Source organism: Saimiri boliviensis, chromosome 1, assembly GCF_048565385.1.
Source record: "Saimiri boliviensis isolate mSaiBol1 chromosome 1, mSaiBol1.pri, whole genome shotgun sequence".
In the NCBI taxonomy this organism is placed as follows: Eukaryota; Metazoa; Chordata; class Mammalia; order Primates; family Cebidae; genus Saimiri; species Saimiri boliviensis.
In genome coordinates this window covers 74,760,023-74,783,902 of record NC_133449.1, presented here as the reverse complement: position 1 = coordinate 74,783,902, position 23,880 = coordinate 74,760,023, and the positions used below count along the sequence as shown (strand labels likewise).

The 23,880-nt window shown below is 39.2% G+C and overlaps 1 protein-coding gene and 1 pseudogene across 7 annotated transcripts in view; both read right to left on the bottom strand.

Annotated features, from left to right (window-relative positions):
• The window catches only part of WDPCP (WD repeat containing planar cell polarity effector), a 785,671-nt gene that overhangs the window by 44,806 nt on the left and 716,985 nt on the right, over positions 1-23,880 (bottom strand). For all 7 annotated transcript variants that reach the window (XM_074399199.1, XM_074399192.1, XM_074399206.1 and 4 more), the window contains 2 exons: positions 12,115-12,194; positions 10,199-10,230 (listed from right to left, as the gene is read on the bottom strand). In XM_074399199.1, the coding sequence (XP_074255300.1) occupies positions 10,199-10,230; positions 12,115-12,194 (112 nt within the window). The remainder of the gene's footprint in view (positions 1-10,198; positions 10,231-12,114; positions 12,195-23,880) is intronic.
• On the bottom strand, positions 16,424-18,520 carry LOC104650549 (DNA dC->dU-editing enzyme APOBEC-3G-like; annotated as a pseudogene).

The following is a 23,880-nucleotide window of genomic DNA, read 5'->3' as shown; positions in this document are numbered from 1 at the left end:
TCCTATACACCAATAATAGCCAAATCATGAGTGAACTCCCATTCAGAATTGCTACAAAGAGAATAAAATGTATACAACAAGGGGTGTGAAAGACCTCTTCAAGAACTACAAACCACTGCTGTAGGAAATAAGAGAGGACACAAACAGATGGAGAAACATCCCATGCTCATGGTTAGGAAGAATCAACATTGTGAAAATGGCCATAGTGCTCAAAGTAATTTATACATTCAATGCTGTCCCCATCAAGCTACCAATGACTTTCTTTACAGAACTGGAAAAGAAAAAAACAAAAACAAAACAACAACAACAACAACAACAACAACAAAACACCTTAAACTTCACATGGAACCAAAAAAGAGCCACATGGCCAAGACAATCCTAAGCAAAAAAAAAAAAAAAAAAAAAAAAAAAAAAAGCTGGAGGCATCATGCTGCCTGACTTCAAACTATATTACAAAGTTACTGTACTCAAAACAGCATGGTACTGGTACCAAAACAGATATAGACCAATGGAACAGAACAGAGGCCTCAGAGGCAACACAACATATGTACAATCATCTGATCTTTGACAAACCTGACAAAAACAAGCAATGGGGTAAGGATTCCCTGTTTAATAAATGGTATTGGGAAAACTGGCTAGCCATATGCAGAAAGCTGAAACTGGATCCCTTCCTTACACATTTTACAAAAATTAACTCTAGATGGATTAAAAATTTAAACATGAGGTCTAACATCATAAAAACTCTAGAAGAAAACCTAGGCAATACCATTTAGGACATAGGCATGGGCAAGGACTTCATGATTAAAACACCAAAAGCAATGGCAACAAAAGCCAAAATATACAAATGGAATTGAGGGAATGTATTTTCTTCCTGGGTCCACAAGGCGGCACAGTTTCAAAGGCAAGAACTTCCCAGCACCATACCCTCCATTCATGTCTCCATCCAGAGACTTAGAGGTCTTTAACTTCCGTGCACGTGGGAAAAAAATCAAAGGTCAATCACTCCAGAAGTTTAAAGGAACTCCCTTCATAGACCAGGAAACTTAAATGGGGTGGGAATTTCTCCCAGGTTAAAAGTCTCCATTCCCCACATCCGGATGGACTCCGTATCTGGATGCCCTTCCACAACCTCGTGGAAGCCCTTTTTCATTCTCCTTTTTCTCTGTCTGCCTAAATAAATCACTTTCTGCAAAACTCTTTTGGTCTGATATTTACTTACAAGTGTACTGTGCCGGCGGGGTCCTCTCTCCCATTCTTGAGCAAGTGAGGGACCAAGAGCCTGGAAGAACACGTTGTAGTGGGGAGCTGAGCCTCCCCTGCACCCCAGAACCTCGTCATAGCATTGGCAAGCCAGCCAGGAGGCAAGAAAGCAAGTCAGAGTGGTAAGTGAGTTGGAACCCTCTCACTTGCAATCTGTCCTGTTGCCTTTAGGAAACACCAGGAGCAGCTGCGCCAAGCTGCAGGGGCAGGGCCCAGCAGGGCTTGGTCGCTGATCGAGACACCAGCCTGTTTTTAAGGGGTGCAGGCCAGCCAGAATTAAAGGTGCACTTTTTTACTTCTTTCCAAACCGGCTTTCTCCCCCCCGCCCCGCCCCTCTCTTTCTGCTTGATCTTTGCTCTCTCTCTCTGCTGTTTTCTCTGGGCCAAGCACCTGTAGGAGGTGGGGCAGGCGGATGCCAACTGCAGAAACCAGGCGGGAGCAGCCAAGTATCCCGGCTATAAACTAAGCCTGCAGGGGGTGGAGTGGGCGAGCACTCTCCCTAGGCCATTTACTCGCCAGCCTCACATCCCAGCCATAAACTGGGATCGCAGGAACTGCAGCTCGGCCCAGGGGTGGGCCCAGGCTTTTAAGAGACACATTCGCTGGTGGTGCAAAACAGCGGGAGGAGACAAGGTATGGCCTGGGCCTGCGTGGGACCAGGGAGTGCAGCAGCTTGGCACACAGCCTGGCAAACCTCTCTGGCATCCCTGGTCACAGACAGCAGTGTAAAGAGGCTCCCAAACAGGGACACAACTGGCTTTCAAACTCAGTGTCAAGCAGTTATTTTTCTTTAGGGTGTTGAAATGAGCCAGCGGCTGAAGCAAATATCAGCTGCTGGCTGGAAGCACCCCCATCCCACCTCCCGGCTTTTGGGCCCACACCAGGGTTCAGATTTCAGGAAGGCTGGGCTTCCCACTGGCTGCACTGCTGCAGGGTGCAGCATTTTCATTCAGGGCTTAAGAAGCTCTCCAGCCTTCTTTTGGAAAGAATGGCCTCTTAGCACAGTGGGTGTAGGGCTGGGAGCCACAGGGTTTCTGGTTCAAATCTCCTGTGGAAACAGTCTTGAGTGGGGAAACCTTTTGGGGAATTCAGAAGCTGAAGGCTATATAGGACTGTGTGTTTTGTGTATAATTTGTCTTGCTTAGGATTGGCTGTCTCTAAGGCAGAACTTCTACATCTAGAAGACCATAGTCAAAATGGGTCCTAGCATTTTCCCTATAATGGAAAATGGGGTTGGGGAGGCGGCTGAGGTCCTGAGGGCATTGTTTCAGCCTCAGCCACGTGACCCTACCTTCTTTGAATTGTGTGCTCTGTGGCCCCTCCCTAGAACTTTACCCTCCTAGGGCAGTTTTATAATCTGGCCTGTGTAAGTTGGAGTTTTGCCAGAGAATATTAGTACCCATCTCCCTAGCCTCACTGGCCTCGTTCAGGGACATGCTGGTACAAACCAATCCCAGCAATCCACGTCTTTATGGTGGTCACTAAAGGCATGCTGACAGTGAGTGTGAGTACTCATGGCACTGGTATCATGATTAAGGCCAGCACATGGGAGGCCCAAAGATGATCACGCATCTTAGGTATACGGAATACAAGGTACTGACTGGGGGACTCCCCAGATACAGTGCCCTACCTAAGGGGCACCTCAGATTGCGCGATTGCAATTAATAACCAGGGATGTGGGCATCCCTTGTATTTGATTTCAGATGGGTGCTACTCTTCCCAAAATAAAGTCCCCATTAAAATGTATCCTGGAGAACTGGGACTAACTTGACACATGATTTTTGAAGCAGCAGCAGCTCATTTTTCTCTGACAAACAGTGTGGCCAAAATACCCCTTGCCGAATGGAAAAACCTGGCTCCTAAGGGAAGAATAGATTATGACACTATTCTACAATTAGACTTGTTTTGTAAAAGTGAGGATAAATGGTTTGAGATCCACTATGTGCAACTTTTCTTTTCTCTAAGGAATAAGCCTCGGCTCTGTCAGGCCTCCTCCCCATACCCTACTCAGCCCTCCTCAGGACTGTCTCCACATTTGGGACTCCCTGTAGCTAATATCTCCATGCCAACCAGGGCTCCTCAGCTCCTGTACCCCGACAGGAGCCAGGGAGGGCCGAGACGGACAAGTCATTTCAGGCTACCAGGATTTAGGGCCCAGGCTCATTTCAGGGCCCAGACTTGTCCTTCTACAGGCAGTAGAAGAAGGATTTGGTCCAACCAAGGTGCATACTCCCTTCTCGCTTTCTGACTTAAAGCAAATTAAGGTGAACTTATGAAAGTTTTCAAAATAACCCAAACAAGTACATAAATGTTCTGCAGGGCCTGGGTCAGTCCTTTGAATTAAACTAGAAAGATACCATGCTACTGCTTAATCAAACTCTAGCAACGAGAGAGAGTCTTCTCTAGCAGTGACTCAAGAGTTTGGGGACACCTGGTACCTTAGTCAAGTACATGACCTAATGATACCAGAGGAAAAGGGTAGATTTCCTACGGGTAAACAAGCAGTCCTGGGCACAGACATTCATTGAGCTCCTGATTCAGAATAGGGGGACTGGAGCCATGGGTATTTCTTGACCTGCATATACTTGGGGGATTAAGGCGAACTAGGAAGAAGTCCATGAACTATGCAGTGTTATTCAGCATAACTCAGGGAAAGGAAGAAAACCCAACAGCTTTCCTTGAGTGATTATGGGAGGCCTTAAGAAAGTATACTCCCTTGTCACCAGACTCTATCGAGGGTCAGTTAATACTAAAGGAGAAGTTTATTACACAGCAGCAGATACTGGGAGGAAGCTTCAGAAGCTGGGCTTGGGGACAGAACAGGGTGTAGCATCGTTACTGAACCTGGCAACCTTGGTGTTTTATAAACAGAGACCAGGAGGAACAGGCTGAAAGGAACAGGAGAGACCAGAGGAAAGCTGCTACCTTAGTCATGGCCCTCAGGCAAGCAGACCCAAGGGGCTCAAATGAGGGAAAGCCTTGGGTTAGCCAGCAGTCTGGCAGAACTTGTTACCAGTGTGGTTTGAAGGGACATTTTATAAGAAATTGTCCCCAGAGGAATGGACCACCTCCTCGTCCTTGCCCACTGTGCCAAGGAGATCACTGGAAAGCACACTGTCCCAGGGGACAAAGGTTCCCAGGGCCTGAGGTGTCCGATCAGATGACCCAACTGCAGAACTGAGGGTGCCCTGGGTAAGCACCAGCTTCTATCATCACCCTCAATGAGCCCCAGGTAAAGCTGACCATAGAGGGCCAGGAAACTAATCTCTTGGACACTGGCATGGCCTTCTCAGTATTACTGTTCTGTCCTAAACAGTCTGTAACTGAGGGGTCCTAGGACAAGCAGTCTCTTGATATTTCTGTAAGCCCCTAGGAGATGCATTAGGGATAGCCCTTTCTTAGTAATGATTTTGTATTAGACAAGGAAACAGATCTAATAAAAGATACAACCTCCTTGGCTAAGCACCAGCAGGCTCTTAAAACTTTACCTTAAAGACACCCTAGGGAAAAATGGAAAGAATGTTCTGCCCTGGAGACTTGGCACTTGTTAAATATCTCCCCTCAGACTCTCCCTCTCTAGGCCCATCTTGGGAAGGACCATTTTTGGTTATTCTGTCTACCCCATCAGCAGTTCAGTTGGTGGGACTCACGGATTCATCACACTCGGCTGAAGCCTTGGGAACCTCCTAAAGAAAGTCATAAACCCTCCACTCCGCAGCCTGAAGTTCCCGGAGACAACCCTTCATATGCCTGTGAGTCATTACAGGTCCTACATCTGCTCTTCTGACAAGATCCCCAGGAAAGTAACTACTTATGAGTCTAATTTATATCCTGGTATTAACAGGACTTTAACTCTTAACTTTGCTATCTCTCAAACTCCAATTATTCCTTTCATAAAGTCAGGGGTGGGGGCTGGTCAAAATAATAGGAAAACTTGGTTCTGGCATTAGAAAAGTTACTACCTTTATTCAGTTACTATAAGCTATCTCAGGAGTTAATTAGTAACATAAAAAGGTTGTTAATTCTCTCTGCAAAGGCAGGTCACTCTGCAAAACAGCTTAACTCTTTAGCTGTCATAGTTCTTCAAAGTAAGGGCTATAAATATGCTAATACAGAAAGAGGGAACCTGTCTCTTTCTAGGAAGAAGTGCTGCTACTTTGTAAACCAATTAAGTGTTGTTTTAGGCAAAGTTAAAGAACTCAGGAATCAAACACAGGACTAAAAACCTCCAACAAATAGTATCATGGAGCTTGTTTTAACAATTGGCTGTCCTGGCTATATCCTCTCCTAGGCCTGTTTATAACCATTCTATAATTGTTTGCCTTTGGACTTTTCATCTTTAACCTTCTTGTCACATTCATTTCTTCTAGAATCATAAGGTCATAAATAAGCCTACAATTGGAATGCCAGATGTCCTTCGCTCATGAGCTCTATCGTGGACCTCAGGGTTGACCTGTATCCCTGAAAGACTCCCCTCTGGAGGAAACTTCAACTGCAGGGCCCCTTCTATGCCCCATTTCAGCAGGAAGTAAAGAGCAATCAATGGCCCCTGTGTCCCAACAGGATTCGGGCTTTCCTGTTTAGAGTGGGGACCGAGGGAATGTATTCTCTTCCTGGGTCCACAAGGGGTGCAGTTTCAAAGGCAAGAACTTACCAGTGCCATACTTCCACCCATGTCTCCATCCGGGGACTTAGAGGTCTTTAACTTTCACGTATGTGGGAAAAAAAATCAAAGATCAGTCACTCCAGTGGAAGTTTAAAGGAAATCCTTTCATAGGCCAGGAAACTTAAATGGGGTGGGAATTTCTCCCAGGTTATAAGTCCCTGTCCCCCACATCTGGGTGGACTTCATATCTGGATCCCCTTCCACAACCTCGTGGAAGCTCTTTTTCATTCTCCTTTTTCTCTCTCTGCCTAATTAAATCACTTTCTGCAAAACTCTTTGGGGTCCGATATTTACTTACTAGTGCACTGTGCCCGGCTGGGTCCTCTCTCCCATTCTTTGTCGAGTGAGGGACCAAGAGCCTGGAAGAACACATCGTAGCGGGGACCTGAGCCTCCTCCATGCCCTGGAACCCAGTCACAGGATCTAATTAAACTTAAAAGCTTCTGCACAACAAAAGAAACTATCAATAGATTGAACTGGCAACCAACAGAATGGGAAAAAATTTTTGCAACCTACCCATCTGACAAAGGGCTAATATCCAGAATCTATGGAGAACTTAAATTTACAAGAAAAAAAACCTATCAAAAAGTGGGCAAAGAATATGAACAGACACTTTATGCAGCCAACAAACACGAAAAAAAGCTCATCATCACTGGTCATTAGAAAAATGCAAATCAAAACCACATTGAGATACATATCACACCAGGTAGAATGGTGATCATTAAAAACTCAAGAGACAACAGATGCTAGAGAGGATGTGGAGAAATAGGAATGTTTCTACACCGTTGATGGGAGTGTAAATTAGTTCAACCATTATGGAAGACAGTGTGGCAATTCCTTAAGAATCTAGAAGTAGAAATACCATTTGATCCGGCAATCCCATTGCTAGCTATATACTCAAAGGATTATAAATCATTCTCTTATAAAGACAAATGTACACGTATGTTTATTGCAGCACTGTTCACAATAGCAAAGACTTGGAACCAACCCAAATGTCCATCAGTGATAGACTGGATTTTAAAATGTGGCACATATACACCATGGAATATGATGCAGCCATAAAACAGGATGAGTTCATGTCCTTTGGGACATGGATGAAACTAGAAACCATCATTCTCAGCAAACTGACACAAGAACAGAAAACCAAACACTGCATGCTCTCGTAAGTGGGTGTTGAACAATGAGAGCACAGGAACACAGGGAGGGGAACATCACACACTGGGTCCTGAGGGGTGGGAAGCTAGGGGAGTTACAGCAGGGGATGGGAGGGATTGGGGAGGGAAAGCATTAGGAGAATTACCTAATGTAGATGATGGGGCAATGGATGCAGCAATCCACCACCATGGTATATATATACCTATGTAACAAAACTGCACAATCTGCACATGTACCCCAGAACTTAAAGCACAATAAATTTAAAAAAATTGTATGGAACTAATATGTGAAAACCATAAAGACAAGCAAGAAAATAGTTAAGACAAAATTTAAGACTGTCAGTAAATAGAAGAATATAATGGAGGAGGGGGACCCCAGGGACTTCAAAGATACTGGTAATGTTAATGGTTTTCTCTCAATGGTGGGATGAAGGTGATTTTTATTTTGTTTTTTTTGACTTTCCATATTGTCAGAAATGTAGAGAAATACCTATATGACATCACCTTTTTGAAAGCCACACATCCTTGGCTTTCAGAGAGGTGATGTCATGTAGGGGTTTCTCTAGAGCTGTGGTTATTAACTAGGAATGACTTTTTACTATCCTCCTCCCTGCAGGAGACATTTGGCAATGTCTGGAGAATTTTTTGGTTGTCATGACTGGGTGGGGAAACTATCAGCATTCAGTAAATAGAGGCCAGGGATTGCTGCTAAACATTCTGCAATGCACAGGATGGCCCAACAGCAAAGAATTATATGGCCGAAAATGTCAATAGCACCAAGGTTCAGAAACCCTGGTCTAACAGCCAGACTGTTTGGGTTGGAATTCCAGCTTTATACTTTACAAGCTGTGAGACTATGGAAAATTACTTCATATGAGGCTAATAGTAGCATCTGTTCATAGGTTTGTTGCGAGAATTAACTGAATTAAAACATAAGGTACTGAGTCCAGAACCAGACAAATGAGTACTTGATAAATGCTAACAATATTTTACTATTATTTTTGTTGAATATATTCAATTGGTTGAGAAAAAAAGTTGAGAAAGAGCTGATCAAGAGAAATATGTTGAAAAATAGTTATTACAGCAATAGAAAATTATGCAAAGACATACATATGCACAAACACTAAAATGTAACATGGAAATTTCAAATGAGAAGAGCTTTGCAAGCAATAATTACAGCGTTATGATCCATATCTTATCTGTACTTAATGGCAATTTCTAAACAAGAAGCCAGAGAACTGAACATATAGTGTGTATTAGTTAGTGCTAATCTGAATTTAAGCTATATTAGTAACTGAACTCAGTCTTGTGATAGATTACATTACAAAAATCATTCTATACTTTAGTATACAAACTGGTCTTTCCCTTATTCTCTATAAAAACCCTTCCAGAAAGATCCTTGGGAACTCCCATTTCTTGATTAAATTTCATGTACACTTGTGTATTCAAGTGGATGTGTCTGTAAAGTTTTGACGGGATTTTTTTTGTTTTGTTTTTTTTGTATGGTTATTTTGAGACAGGGTCTCACTCTATTGCTTAGGGTGGGGTGCAGTGGTGTGATCTCAGCTCACTACAATCTCCAGCTTCTGGGCTCAAGTGATCTTTCTTAGTCTCCTGAGTAGCTGTGACTACAGGTGTACCTTTTTGTATTTTTAGTAGAGATGGGGTTTTGCCATGTTGCCCAGGCTGGTCTTGAACTCCTGGGCTTAATGAAATCTACCTGCTTTGGCTTCACAAAATGTTGGGTGTGAGCTACTGCACCTGGCCAGGATGTTACTATTTTTTTAAAGAACTATTCTAAAAATATAAGCTATTTAAAATATGTACAATTTGTGGTAAAGTTTCTTGAAGCTTTAGCAAATTTTTAAATTAAATTTTTAGGCATGTATAGTCAACTGTATTTTCAAGCAAATAAAGATTTTTATTTTTAATGCAGGTATGTCCAGAAAGAAGTAGATTGAAGCAATGATATTGATCATTACTATCATTAGTAGAGTTCCATATAGTTAGCAAAGTCCTACCACATTCATGTTCACAAAAGAGCTTCATAAAAATCCCATGGAATGTGTGGAATTATCTCTTATTTTAGAGATGAAGAAGTTGAGGGTCGAGAGATGAAATTATTTGCCCAAAGTTATAAAGCTAGTAACCGTGGGACTACCATTCAGACTGAAGTCTCAAAATAAATCCTAGCCTTTCTGAAATTGGTATAACAGGGTATTGCTATTTCTTCTCAAAATGAACTGCGATGCGATGTCAGGGTCAGACACAGGGGTTCAGAACTACTTGTCAGATGTGATATTTTATATGCATTTATAAAAATTATATGTAAGTAATAAAATATGTTGGATAATTTCATCATTATTGTACAGCTTTTATTTTTAAATTTTTTATTTTGAATAATTACATATACCAAAGGGAGAATGACATGTGTAAACTGCTATATTATGCAATACCCAGCTTCATCAATTATCAACTCCTGGCCACTCTTTTTTTGTCTTCTCTGACAGTCTTTGCTCTGTTGCCCAGGCTGGAGTACATAGCACAACCTTGGCTCACTGCAACCTCTGCCTCTGGGGTTTGAGCAATTCTCAGGCCTCAGTCTCCTGAGTGCTGGGATTACAGACACAACCACCACATCTGGCTAACTTTGTATTTTTAGCAGAGATGGGGTTTTGCCATGTTGGCCAGGCTTGTCTTAAACTCCTGACCTCAAGTGATCTGCCTGCCTCAGCCACTCAAAGGGCTGGGATTACAGGCGTAAGCCTGGCCAACTCCTTGTTACTCTTAATTCACCTATATCCCTTCTGCTTCCCCCTACTGAATCATTTTGAGTCAACGTCAAGATAATGTAATTTCATTTGTACATATTATGCACAATTTTATTTTTAAATAGCTTAAATAATAATTACAACTTGGGAATACTGAAAAGCTGAATGGTTTTTTAGAAGCTATTAGTGTAGTTAATGTAGAAGCTATTAGTGTAGTTAATGTAGACCAATTAATGTAGTCCAGTTAATGTAGAACAACAGATAGCATTTCTTGAGTTCAAAATAATCACAAACATTAGGCTTTTCTCTTAGAATTTAAATGTCTATTAATAAACAAAGTGTTTTACCTGTTCTCTGCAGTCTTCACCCAGTTCTCCTTCTAAAGTAAAAGATTACATCAATTATCTTTAAAATCTAATAATGGACCTTAATAAAAATTGTTTACAAAACTAAAAACAGAAATGCTTAAAATAATAACAAATAAATTAAAATGCTGAAAACTCTAGAGAAATCAAAAGCCAAACCTTAACAGTATGAAAGTACACATTATTTTCATACATACATGTATGGCTAATACATGTACTGAAATCAAATTAGTAGCTATGCCTATATTGTTCCTTCTGTTCTTAAAGTGATGCCTTAAACTAGCAAGGCAAGTAAGTTTCATCTAAATGCCAATTCTGGTTGATTAGTGGTGGTTACCCAGGGAACTGTGTTGAAGTTTTATGAGGCCATTTTCTTTTTTTTTTTTTTGGCTCAACAGGAAAGAAAGCTGTAATTGATTAAGCGTTATACCTGCTGACCTTTGCTCAATGCATCAAAATGATGCTTTAAAAGGAGGCATCCTTATATAAGTTTATATGCTGAGGAGAACTGTCATTACTGCCACAATCTAATTTCTCATTATTGATGAATATTAACAAGCAGGCATTCATTCTGAAATATGAGAATTCACATATTCTCATTTTGAAACAAGGAATTTAGTATAATTTGTGGAGTTTATAAATTCCAATTATGTTTTTCATCCCTTATAGCACTTAGTGTGTACATACACCACACATTTGGTACTAGGCTTATATCATTTATTTCATTTATTTAGATTATCTTCCTAAGTAGATTATATGTTTACTGAAGCCTTTTGGTGGTATCTTATTCTTCCTTGTCCTAACACCAGCTAATGCCTTGATGATTATTGTATTTCTGTAAATACACATTACTTGCCTGTCATTATCTCTAAGTTACTTGTATTTGGGAGTATTTCTGTACAGTCTGGGATGTTTTCCTACTGAGAATTAGATATCTTAAAATAATTAATGGCAAAAGAATTGCTTTAATTGTTTATTCACCTGCCTGTCCTGAATAAGAATCATTCTATTTAAGTTTTTATTTCATAGGTGAGGACAAGTGAAAAGGTGAAGTGACAGTATTTTAAATTAGAGTTAGGACTGTATAGGCTTTTGACTTCAGTTTAAGAAAACAAAAACAGTTTTCATTATATGCTTGGCACTATGCGATACTTCTTAAAACTCATTTTCTTTCCTATCCATCTTTCTCAGATGCTGAAGTTGCTCTCATGTATTTCCTTCCCTAGATGCTCCAGAAGAAAAATTCCATATAAAGACTGTTAACTCTACTTGCCTCTATTGTCTTTCTTTCTCTGTATTTCTGTTTCTTCAAAATTTTGCATTTCAGAGTCTCAAAGACAATATAGCTGAGTTAACCTGTTCTCAGAGGGAAAGGTAAAAAAATGAGTTGCCCAAGTTAGATTCATTTTTAGGGGATAGTGAGAAGGGAACATAGAATACTCAAATGTTTATTACTTTTGTCCTCTCACAGTTATCTATATATTATTTGTATTTTCTATCTCTGCAATTTCTTCTGCATATTGAAAATTTACTTATCTTTGAATGCCACCTGTTCAGCTGGATATCTTGGCTGGCAGTGATTGCTCTGTTACTTTGTCTTGCTTTCTTTTTTGGTATCACTTTTAGGGAATATGTTACATGGCCACTTTGTGTTACAGTATTTACTATACTTTTAACAAGATCCCCAAATTTATATTTACTTGTATGAACACTGAAATTGAGCCTTTTTAATAATCAGGCAACTTGGTATTTTATGTCAACCACAAGCTATTTTATAACTTACCCACTAGAAATTCTCAGGAGTCTCTTATTTTTATTAATTAACTGAAAGTTCTTGCAAGCTGTAACATAGTTTTTCTGCTATACTTTGAATACTTGGGTATCTTGAATGCCATTACCTTCTGCATTACAGTTGTTAGTCATCAAAGATCCAGAACAGATGTCTTTTTCAAGTTCATTTCTTCTGTCCATTATTTGTCTGCAGTATATGGGATTTTTAATTGGAAAAAGGATTAAAAAAGAAAATTTTAATGTTAGGTATAAGTTATAGAAAATATTTTCAAATTTCTGAGTTTTTAAAAAATGTAATTAAAAAATTTCTCTGGAAACTGTTAACAATATAGCAATCATTTAAATACTATATTTAAAAATACAGAATGCCACTTTTAATTTTTCCACCATTAAATATTTTACAAGACATTTCAAAGAACAATTAAATTAAACTTTAACATACAAATAATGTATTTTACATATGAAGTTTTAAGAGAAACAATTACGGAAACCAAATGTGATGCTCTGAACTCATGGTTATTACAAAATTAAAATGATTAATTTTGTAAACTTGTAAAAGTAATTCACTTTTGGTGTAGAAAATCCCCCCAAAACACAGAAATGGAATAATATAAATATCCAGAGCTGTTCTCTGGATATTTAGCTCCTCTACTTTTGACTTCTTTTATGCATCTTTTAAAAAATAAAACTGAGATACTACTGTCTTGTGAAATTTTATGTCATCATCTTTTACTTACATATTTTTATTTTAAAATTTGTACTGTTTAAATTATATGTTAAAATTGACTTTGTTAAGGTATAGCATTTTATGAATTTTAACAGATGTTTAGATTCTTGTTATTACCATTATAAACAGAATATAGAACAGTTTCATCATGCCAAAAAAACCTCCCTTACATACTTTATAGTCACACCCCCTCAACCTATACAACCTGGCAACCACAGAAATCTTCTCCATAACTATAGGTTTGACTCTAAGAATGTCATATAATTGAAATTATACTATATAAACTTTTGTTACTGGCTTCTGTCATTCAGTATAATGCCCTGATATTCATCCAAGTTGTTAAACATGTATCAATGGCTCACTGCTTTTTATTGCTGAGCAGCATTCCATTACAGATGTGTGTACCAGTTTATCCACCTGTTGAAGGGTATTTTTCTCAGTTTTTGAAAATTATGAATAAAACTGCTACAAGCATTCATGCACAGGTTTTTGTGTAAACACATTTTCACTTCTTTAGTGTAAATACTTAAAGAGATTATTGAATCACATGGTAAGTACATGTTAACTTTATAAGAAGCTGTGAAACTGTTTCCCAGAAGAGCTGTACCATTTTGCACTGCATCTCAAGCAACAATGAATGAGAGTTGAGTTACTCTGCATCATCCTCACCAGCACTTGGAATTGTCAGTAAGCTTTTTAAATTATAGACATTCTAATAGGTATACAGAGGTATCTCATCATGGTTTTAATTTCCCAAATAGCTTATGATATAAAATTTGTTTGTTTGCTATTCATATATCTCCTTATTGAAATGTCTGTCCAAGTCTTTTGACCACTTTAATTGGGCTGTTTTTACACTGTTGAGCTTTGAGAGTTCTTTATATATTCTGGATGCAACTCCTTTGTTGGATATGTGACTTGAAATATTTGTTCCCATGTAGCTTGTCTTTTCAGGCTTCTAGCAGTGCCTTTTGAGGAATAATAGTTGATGAAGTTATCAATTTTTAAAAAATGGATAGTACGTTTGGTGTCTAGTTGGAGAATTCTTTGTTAATCCCAGGTCACAAATATTTCCTCCTATGCTTTCTTCTAAAAGTTTGATAGTTTTACATTTTATATTTAGATCTATGATTTATTTTTAGTTAACTTTTGAGAGTAATATATGAGGTTTAGTTTGAGATTCTTTGTGTGTCTTTGTGTGCATAGATGTCTGTTGTTCCAATACCATTTGTTGAAAAACTATCCTTTCTCCACTGAATTGCCTTTGTACTTTTGTCAAAATTCAGCTGGGCATATTTATATGGGTCTATTTCTGGGTTATATGTTCTGTTTCATTAATCTGTGTGTCATCCTTTTACTAATACCATAATTTCTTGAATAGTTACAGCTTTAGAGTTGGGGATGGCAAACCACAGTCCATAGGCCAAATCCAGTTTATACACATTTAGTAAATACAGTTTTATTGGAACACACTTCATTTTATATTATCTATGGCTGCTTCCTTGCTAGGATGACAGAGTTAAATAGTTGTGACAGAGACTATGTGGCCTGCCAAACCAAAAGTATTTACTAAACGGCCCTTCACAGAAAATGTCAACCCCTGCTAAGATCATGTATGATTCTTCCAACATTATTCCCCTTTTTCAAAATGGTTTTTGTTATCCTAGTTCCTTTGTCTTTTTGTATAAATTTTAGAATCAGCTTATTGATATCTTTTACAAAATCCTTCTGAGATTTTGAGCAGAATTGTATTAAATCTTTAATCAGAAATCTTTAGATCAGTCAGGAGACAGCTGACATCTTTACTAGATTGTGTCTTCAAACCATAAACATGTTACATCTCTATTTATTCATTTTGTAAGGCAGCGTCTCACTCTGTTGCTCAGGCTGGGGTGCAGTGTTAGGATCTTGGCTCACTGCAACCTCTACCCACTGGATTCAAGCAATTCTCCTATCTCAGCCTCCTGAGTAGCTGGGATTACAGGTGCCTGACACAACACTCAGCTAATTTTTTTTTTTTTTTATTTGTAGTAGAGACAGGGTTTTGCTATGTTTGCCAGGCTGGTCTCGAACTCCTGACCTCAGGTGTTCACCTTGGCCTCCCAAAGTGCTAAGGTTACAGGTGTGAGCCACCGTGCCTGGCCTATTTATTTTAATCTTCTTTGATTTCTTTAAACAGTGTTTTATAGTTTTTAGCATACAGACGGAGTGTTTGGTTAGATTTATAACAGTATTTCATTTATTTTGGAGCTACTATAATTCAAAAAGCTTTTTTTGGTTTTCAATTGTACATTACTAGTATGTAGAAATACAGTTGATTTTTGTGTGTTGACCATATATCATGACTTTGGTAAATGCACTTATTAGATGTAGGGACCATTTTGTATGCAAAAAGGAATGGTTTCATTTCTTCTTTTCCAAGCTGTATTTTTTTCTTGTTTTTCTTGCCTTGTTACACTGTCTAAGATTTTTAGTAGAGTGTTCCATAAGAGCAGTAAAAGTGGACATCTTTACCATGTTTCCAATCTTAGGAGGAAAACATTCAGCTTTCTTCTACCAAGTAGGATGACACCTGTAGTATTTCTTTTTTTCCTTCTTGGTAGAAACTCTCTATAGTTTGAGGAAGTTCCCTTCTACTTTTACTTTACTGAGTTTTGTTTTTTTTTTAATCATAAATGGGTATGGAATTTTGTCAGACATTTTTTTTCTTCCAGTTGATCTGATGAGTTGATTTTTCTTATACTGTTAAAATCATGGATTACATTAATTTTTGAATACTGAATAAGCTGTGCATTCCCAAGATAAATCCCACTTAATTCTGGCATATTATTATTTTTATACATTACTAAATTCTTAATCCCTGTTGAGAATTTTTGCTTCTATATTTATGAGAGATTCTGGTCTATAGTTTTTTGTACTGTTATTTTTTCCCCCTTTTTAAAAAAATTCCATGGGACTGCTTGATATCTTTTATTGTACTGTCTTTGGGTAGTAGCCTCAGAAAATGAGCTGGGGTGTGCTGCATCATCTTACATTTTCTGAAAGAGATGTGCACAAATTACAGTATATTTTTCTCTCAATAAATTCACCAGTGAAACCATCGGGACCTGGAGATATCTTTCATAGTTTTTAATGTTTGTTTTAAACTACAGGTTTAATTCTTTTAATAGCCATAAGATTCAGGTGATCTCTTTCATTTTCAGTCAGTTTGGTAGTTTGTGGTTTTCAGGGAATTATTCCATTCCAACTATGTTGTTAAACTTACATACAGTAGTTCATGACAATATTTATTATCTACTTAATGTCTGTAAGGTTTAAGATGATATACCCTCTTTGATTCCTAATATCAATAACCTATGTCTTCTTTTTGTCTTTGTCTTTGAGTAGTTTTATCAATTTTGCTTATCTTTTCAAACAGGGTTTTTGACTTTATTATTTTTATGCTTTCAACTTCAATGATACATGCTCTTTATTATTTCCTTTCTTCTGCTTCCTTTGAGTTTCCTACGCTTTTCTTCCTTTAGTCTCTTTAGATGGAAGCTTAGATTGTTGACAGGCATTTCTTTTTTTAATATAAGCATTTAATGGAATAAAATTCTTATTTTAATCTGTGATTTTTTTGAGTTTATATTTTTCTGATTTCCTTGAGACTGCCTCTTTGACCTAGGGATTATTTAGAAGTGTGTTAATTTCTTTTTTTTTTTTTTCATTTGCTAATATTTATGTAAACACTTGCAAGTCATGATACAATCACAAAGGGAAAAATATGAAAATATTTAGTATTTCATTGTATTCCTCTACATATAAAACCATTCAAACTGTCACTAGATTAGTAGGTTTGAAACGTTTCTGACTGTATTGAGCACAATCTTACTACTATAGCACATAAATTTTTGATTAAAGGTAATTCACTCTAATTTTTTAAATAATCTACTTGGTCAGGAGTGCATTGCTTTGCTGGCGTCTGTGATCAGCTGGAAATGGTGGTGAACAGCCTGATTGCATTTCTTGGAAGATCTTTTATTCTGCTGCTCAGCCCAGGTCTCTGCCTTCCTTAGAGTCTGAGGATCATCCATCAGTTTCCCTGGAGAATGGCCTGCAGCCTCCCACTCAGGGCTTGGCTGTGCTCATCTAGTCCCTCCCAGGGCTGGAAGGGGTGTCCCTGGCGATCCACAAAGGTGTCCCAGCAGTGCCTAAACTCACTGTATTTCATCATGGAAATTGGGGCCCTAGCTCTGTCCAGCCTGCGCAGGCCCTTTTTATACCCTCGTTGACAGTCATAGATGCGGGCAGCGAAGATGTGCAGGTTCACATGTGGGTTCTCTTGAAGGAATTCAGCCACCTTCTTAGCACAGCTGAAGCAGGGGCTCCAGGAGATGAAGCAGGTGACCCTGCAGCGCTGGACCAGGTCCAGCTTCCAAAAGAAAATCAGGTCCAGGAGGCACAGCTCTGCATGGTGGCCTTCAGGGAACCCGGGATTATTTGAAGCCTCGTTGAGTATGAAGCCCCTGTGCTGCTGCAGCGGGACCCAGGTGCCATTGTGCAGGTGCTCCACCTCGTAACACAGGTAGGTCTGGTGCCATCCAAGGACCAAAGGGTCGCTGGTAAAGTTGTAAGTGAATGTGCCTGGATCCATTAGGTGTCCGAGAACTTCCCCCAGTGTGATGTGCAGTAATGTATAATGTTTAGGCAGCTTATTCCAAGGCTTGTACAATCTTTGGTTGTCCAAGAACTTGTCCCAACAGTGTTGAAATTCGCCATAACTCATGATCTGCATGGTGGCATGAGGACTATCTCTCTTCTGACACAGTCTGCCAAGCTCCTCCCGGTCATGTGGATCCCAGAAGTAGTAGAGGCGGGCCACGAAAATGGTCAGAGTGACCTTCCTGTCCTCGGCTAGGAACTCAGCCACATTCCTTGCACACACTGGGCAGGGGTTCCAGGACACAAATCAGGTGACCTCGTACTCCTGGTCACTATGTGGCTTCCACTTTCGCAACCAATGGAGGAATCTCATCTCTGGGTGGTGTTGAGGCTTCAAATAGACCTGGCCTTGAAAGATCTTTGCAACCAAAGGAGACCTTGAGCAGTCGTTTTCATTTTCACTTCATAGCACAGCCAGATGGTGTTCTGATGAGAAAGGATGGGTCTATTATAAAAGTTGTAGAAGAATGTGTCTGGATCCATTCACACCACGGTGTTTCTGGTCTGAGGCTTCATCTGTGGCCAGCTAGTCCCAACCATGATCTTTGTCTCAGAAGTGTGTTAATTTCTAAGTGTTTGGAGAATTTTCTATATTTCTTTCTGTTATTTATTTCTAATCTATTCCTTTTATGGTCAGAGGACATATTTCGTGTATTCTTTTAAGTTTGTTTTATGACCCAAGATCTGATCTGTCTTGGTGAATGTTCATGTGTACTGCAAAAGGATGTGTGTTTTACTGTTGCTGGGTGGAATGATTTTCTGTCTATTAGTTTTTCTGTTGTTGAGAAAGGACTGATGCAGTCTCCAGCTGCAAATTTGGATTTGTCTGTTCACATTTTGATCTATATCATTTTTTGCATAATTATGTATTATGACATTCTCTTGTCAGATGCAAACATATTAGCATTGTTATACTTTCTTGATAAACTGACTCTTTCATCATCTTTTCCTTCATTCCTGGTATCTTAAAGTTTCCCTCTGGTATCATTTCCCTTATGTCTCAACAACTTCATTTGGTAATTCTTTAATAACAAATCTACTGGAAACATATTCACTTGGTTATCCTTCACCAAATTTGAAGTTTTCAGCTATTCTCTGTATATATATATATATATATATATATATATATATATATATATATATATATATATATTCAGCATTGCATTCTTTATCCTCTCCTTCTAGGACTCTGATGATATGAATGTTAGACCTTTTTGCATTGCCTCACAGGTCCCTTGGTTGATTTTTTTTAAAAAATATGTTTTCTTTGTTCATTGGATATTTTCAGTTGATCTGTCTTCAAGTTCATTGACTTCCCTTTGTTATCTCTATCCTGCTGTTATCAAACTTATCAATGAGTTAAAACATTTTGGTGGGGAGGGGGAATAGGGGGAGGGCCAGGCACAGTGGCTCACACCTATAATCCCAGCACTTTGGCTGAGGTGGTTGAATCATCAGAGCCCAGGAGTTCAAGACCAGCCTGGGTAACATGGTAAAACTTTGTATCTACCAGAAAAAAAAAAAGGCAAAAATTAGCAGAGCATGGCGGCATACACCTATAGTCCCAGCTGTTTGGGTGGCTGAGGCAGGAGAATTGCTTGAGTTCAGGATGTCAAGGCTGTAGTAAGCTGTGATTGCACCACTGCAATCTAGCCTGGGAGACAGAGTGAGACCTTGCCTCAAAAAAAAATTTTTTTTTTGTTAATTTACTTTTGAATTCTTTATTTGTTTCTTCTTTATACCTTCTATTTCTTTTTGATACTGTGGTTTTTGTTTGTTTGCTTGTTTTTAAAGAGATGAGGTCTCACTAGTTGCCTAGGCTATTGTCCATTCCTGGGCTTGAGTGATCTTCCTGCCTCAGTCTCCCAAGTAGCTGGGAATACAGGTGCATGCTACCATGCCTGGCTTGTTTCAGGAATTTTAACGATTGTAGGAGCTCCTTAAAGTCTGTCAGATAATTCCAGCATTTGTCATCTCAGTGTTGCTGTCTTTTGATAATCTTTTCTAGTATGAGTTGAGATTTTCCTGCTGCTTTATATATCAAGTAATTTTTGGTATCCTGGACATTTTGAATATTTTAAGGCTTGATCTTGTTAAAATTCTGTGATGAATGTTGATTTTTATTTAGTAAGCAATTATTATGTTTAGGTTTCAAGTTACAGTGTTTTACTGTGAGCTATGTTACGTGTTAGTTTACTTTTCGAAGTCTCTGCAGGACTCTTTGTCATGCTGTTTTGTGATATATGCAGTGATGTCAGTGTGTGTACCATCCAGCAGCTAATATATAACCTGGGTGATGGTATATCTATCAAAGTCTTTTTTATGCTGGTTAGAATCAGATCCACACATGTATACCTTGGGGTAAGCCCTGGAGTTTATAAACAGTTCAATGGGGTTATTTTTACAAGTTTTCATGTCTGCAGTTTCCTTTGGTACTTTCTGAATCCAGGAAGCTGCATCTTTTTAGTTACCTTATGCTTCTATGTATCTCCATGGCTGCACCTGATTCTAGGCCATAGTAGTGGAGAACTGAAGGAAAAGACACTAGTAAATGTGCCACAGGTTCAGAGGCACCTCAAGTTCTTGTCTTCTTCCTCATTTCTTCTGTACTATTTACTTTTGAGACTCCCTAAACAGCTGCTCTAATGTATTCTACCTAGGATTTGTAGCTGCATTCAATGGGTAAGACAAGGAAGAATGTGCTTACTCCATCTTACATGGAACCAGAGCCTGATAATCATGATTTTAAGTGGGTATATAGTATCTGTTACTTAGATATACTGTAATTTAGTCATTAATCCCGCATGTAGATTTTTAGGTCATTCACTTTTATAATAACAATGTGATTAACATTTTTATGTTTATATTACAAAATGAAATGTAAAGTTATGGCATTTTTAGGCTTCTGTTATATGCTGCTAAAATTAGTTTCTGAAAGATTGATACTGATTTACAAATTTGACCATCACAAAGAATACTGACCACAAATGATTAAAACACATCAAATGATATTTAAAAATCCCATATGAGCCTCCCCTCCCCTACTATCCAAAATAGTGGCCACTACTGGGGGTTGCTGAGTTAATTTATTATTCTGAAAACTGACAGATCTAGAGAAGTTATCAACCATTTACTCTACCTTTTGGGGTAACTGAATAGCTGATAAGGAAACATTTCTGTATAGAAGTACACTTATAAATGCAGAAAGAATTACAAAATTAGAAAATCATCATTTCACAACCCATAATAAAATAATATAGGCAGTGTTCATCAATGATGTCAAAAACAGGAGAAAGGTTGATGGGAACTTTATAATGGAAAATTACATTATTCAGTCTTTGTTTCATTAAAAGACATATACCTCATGTTGTGATGTAATAGGAAGCCCACAGTACCATCTACTATGCATTATTGGGGACACAAAGCAACAGTTTCCCCAAATTTGCTTATAGAACATAAGTAAGAAAGCAAAATAATAAAAATTTATAAATATAGGGGATGTGCAGATGACACGTGTTTCCCTTGTTCCAGATGTGCAGTGTATCTCTGGGAAGAAGCATACAAAGCTTGATATACCTTGAACCATAGTTAATAGACATGATCTGTAAGGAATGTATTACATGATGGTATGAAAGTGTGTCAGGCCATGCCTAAGTAATTTTCTGGGGCTCTGTCATATCTGCAGAAGGCAGTCCATCACCCTTGTCTAGCACTGTTTTCAGGTGTGCATAAAACAGCAAAGACAGAATCATCCATTATTTACAATTGTTGCATATATATATACATATGGCACCATATTCCTTATGTTGCTTTTCACTTTTCATAGTTGCCTCTCTGAAAGTTTTAATTACTTAACCTTTTTGTCACTCCTTTTTGACACACCAAAGTACATGAACCTAGATTCAAATAATATGGCACAGAGATAATAAATAGACCCAAAGAAATAGTGAAAAACAGTAAAAGCAGAGGAGATATCCGAGATGGCCGAATAGGAAGAGCTCTGGAGTGCAGTTCCCAGAAACAATGCAGAGAGTGACTGATCACCAGCTTTCCATATGAGTTTTTACTGCACACAGATGAGGATATTCCCAGGCCGAAAGCACCATGAGTTTCCAGCATGGCTATTTCAGCAGGCGCAATGGGTCTCCGCATAAAAACTCACACAAATCTGGGCAGCCGTTTCAACTGGCACCTGGAATGCCTGCGAGACAGAGCTGCCCGTTCAACTGAAAAAGAGGAGGCTGAAACAGGGAACCAGATGATCTGGCTTGGTGGGTCCCACCCCCACAAAGACTAGCAATCTGAAACACTCTGGATTGAGACTTTTCCAGCAAATGCAGCTGGACCCAGAATGGTCCAGCACAGTGAGGGGAAGGGTGTCCACCATTACCAAGGCAGTTCACCACTACAGAGGCAGGCTGTCATTACTGAGGCAGTCCACCACTACTGAGGCAGTACACCACTAGCGAGACAGTTTGCCATTAATGAGGAAATCCACCATTACTAAGATGGTCCGCCATTACTGAGGGAGATCGCCATTACCAAGGCAGTTCTGACTGTATCTCTGTAAACAAAACCTCAAGGAAGTTTACACAGCAACTGAGCGGAGCCCACAACAGCTCAGCAATGCCTCTCCTGGCACATTCTGACTAGACTACCTACTTACTGGGCAGGGCATCTCTGAAAAAAGGCAGGAGCATGTCAGGAACTTAGAAATAAGCCCCATCTTCCCAGGACAGTGCACCAAGGAAAAGAGGTGGTTATGAGTTCCACTGCAGCAGATTTAAATGTACCTGCCCAACAGCTCTGAACTGAACAATGGAGCTCCCAGCAGAGCACCTGAGCTCCTATAAGGGACAGACTGCTCAAGAAGAACCCTGAACCCCATATATCCAAAGAGACACCTCATAAAGGAGAGCTCAGGCTGACATCTGGCAGGTATCCTTCTGAGACAAAGATAACAGAAAAAGAAACCAGCAGCAACCCTTACTGTTCTGCATTCCCCATGGGTGAACCCCAGGAACCAGGGTCTGGAGTGGACCTCCAGCAGCACTGCAGCAGAGGGGCCTGACTGTTAGAAGCAAAACTAAAAAATATAGCTTTAACATCAACAAAAAGGACCTCTACTAAAAGACCCCAACAGAAAATCACCAACCAGAAAGACCACAGGTAGATAAATCCACGAAGATGGGAAGAAACCAGCGCAAAAAGTATGAAAACACCAAAAACCAGAATGCCTCTCCTCCTCCAAGGGATCACAACTCCTCACCAGCAAGGGAACAAAGCTGGATGGAGAATAAGTCTGATGAATTGACAAAAACAGGCTTCAGAAAGTGAGTAATAACAAACTTCTCTGAGCTAAAAGAACATGTTCTAACCCAATGCAAAGAAACGAAGAACCTTGAAAAAAGGTATAAAGAAATGCTAACGATAATAAACAGCTTAGAGAGCAATATAAGTGAACTGATGGAGTGCAAAAACACAACACGAGAACTTTGCATACACAAGTTTCAATGGCCAAATCGACCAAGCAGAAAAAAGAGTATCAAAGACTGAAGATCAACTCAAGGAAATAAAATGAGAAGGCAAAATTAGAGAAAAAAGAGTGAAAAGAAATTAACAAAGCCTCCAAGAAATATGGGATTATGTAAAAAGACCTAATCTATGTTTGATAAGTGTACCTGAATGTGACAGAGAGAATGAATCCAAGCTGGAAAACACTCTTTGGGATATTATCCAGGAGAACTTCCCTAACCTAGCAAGCCAGGCCAACATTCAAGTCCAGGAAATACAGAGAGCACCACAAAGATACTCCTCAAGAAGAGCAACCCCAAGGCACATAATCATCAGATTCACCAGGATTGAAATGAAAGAAAAAATTCTAAGGGCAACCAGAGAGAAAGGTCAGCTTCCCACAAAGGGAAGCACATCACAGCAGATCTCTTGGTAGAAATGCTACAAGCCAGAGGGGAGTGGGGGCCAATATTCAACATCCTTAAAGAACTTTTAACCTAGAATTTCATATCCAGCCAAACTAAGCTTCATATGCAAAGGAGAAATAAAATCCTTTACAAACAAGCAATTGCTCAACATTTCATGACCACCAGGCTTGCCTTTCAAGAGCTCCTGAAAGAAGCACTAAACATGGAAAGGAACAACCAGTACTGGCCTCTCCAAAAACGTACCAAATGGTAAAGAGCATCGACACAATGAAGAAACTGTGTCAACTAATGGGCAGAACAAACAGCTAGCATCAAAATGGCAGGATTAAATACACAAATAACAATATTAACCTTAAATGTAAATGGGCTAAATGACCCAATCAAAAGATGTAGACTAGCAAATTGGATAAAAAGTTGAGACCCATCGTTGTGCTATATTCAGGAAACCCACCTCACATGCAAGGACACACACAGGCTCAAAATAAAGGGATGGAGGAAGT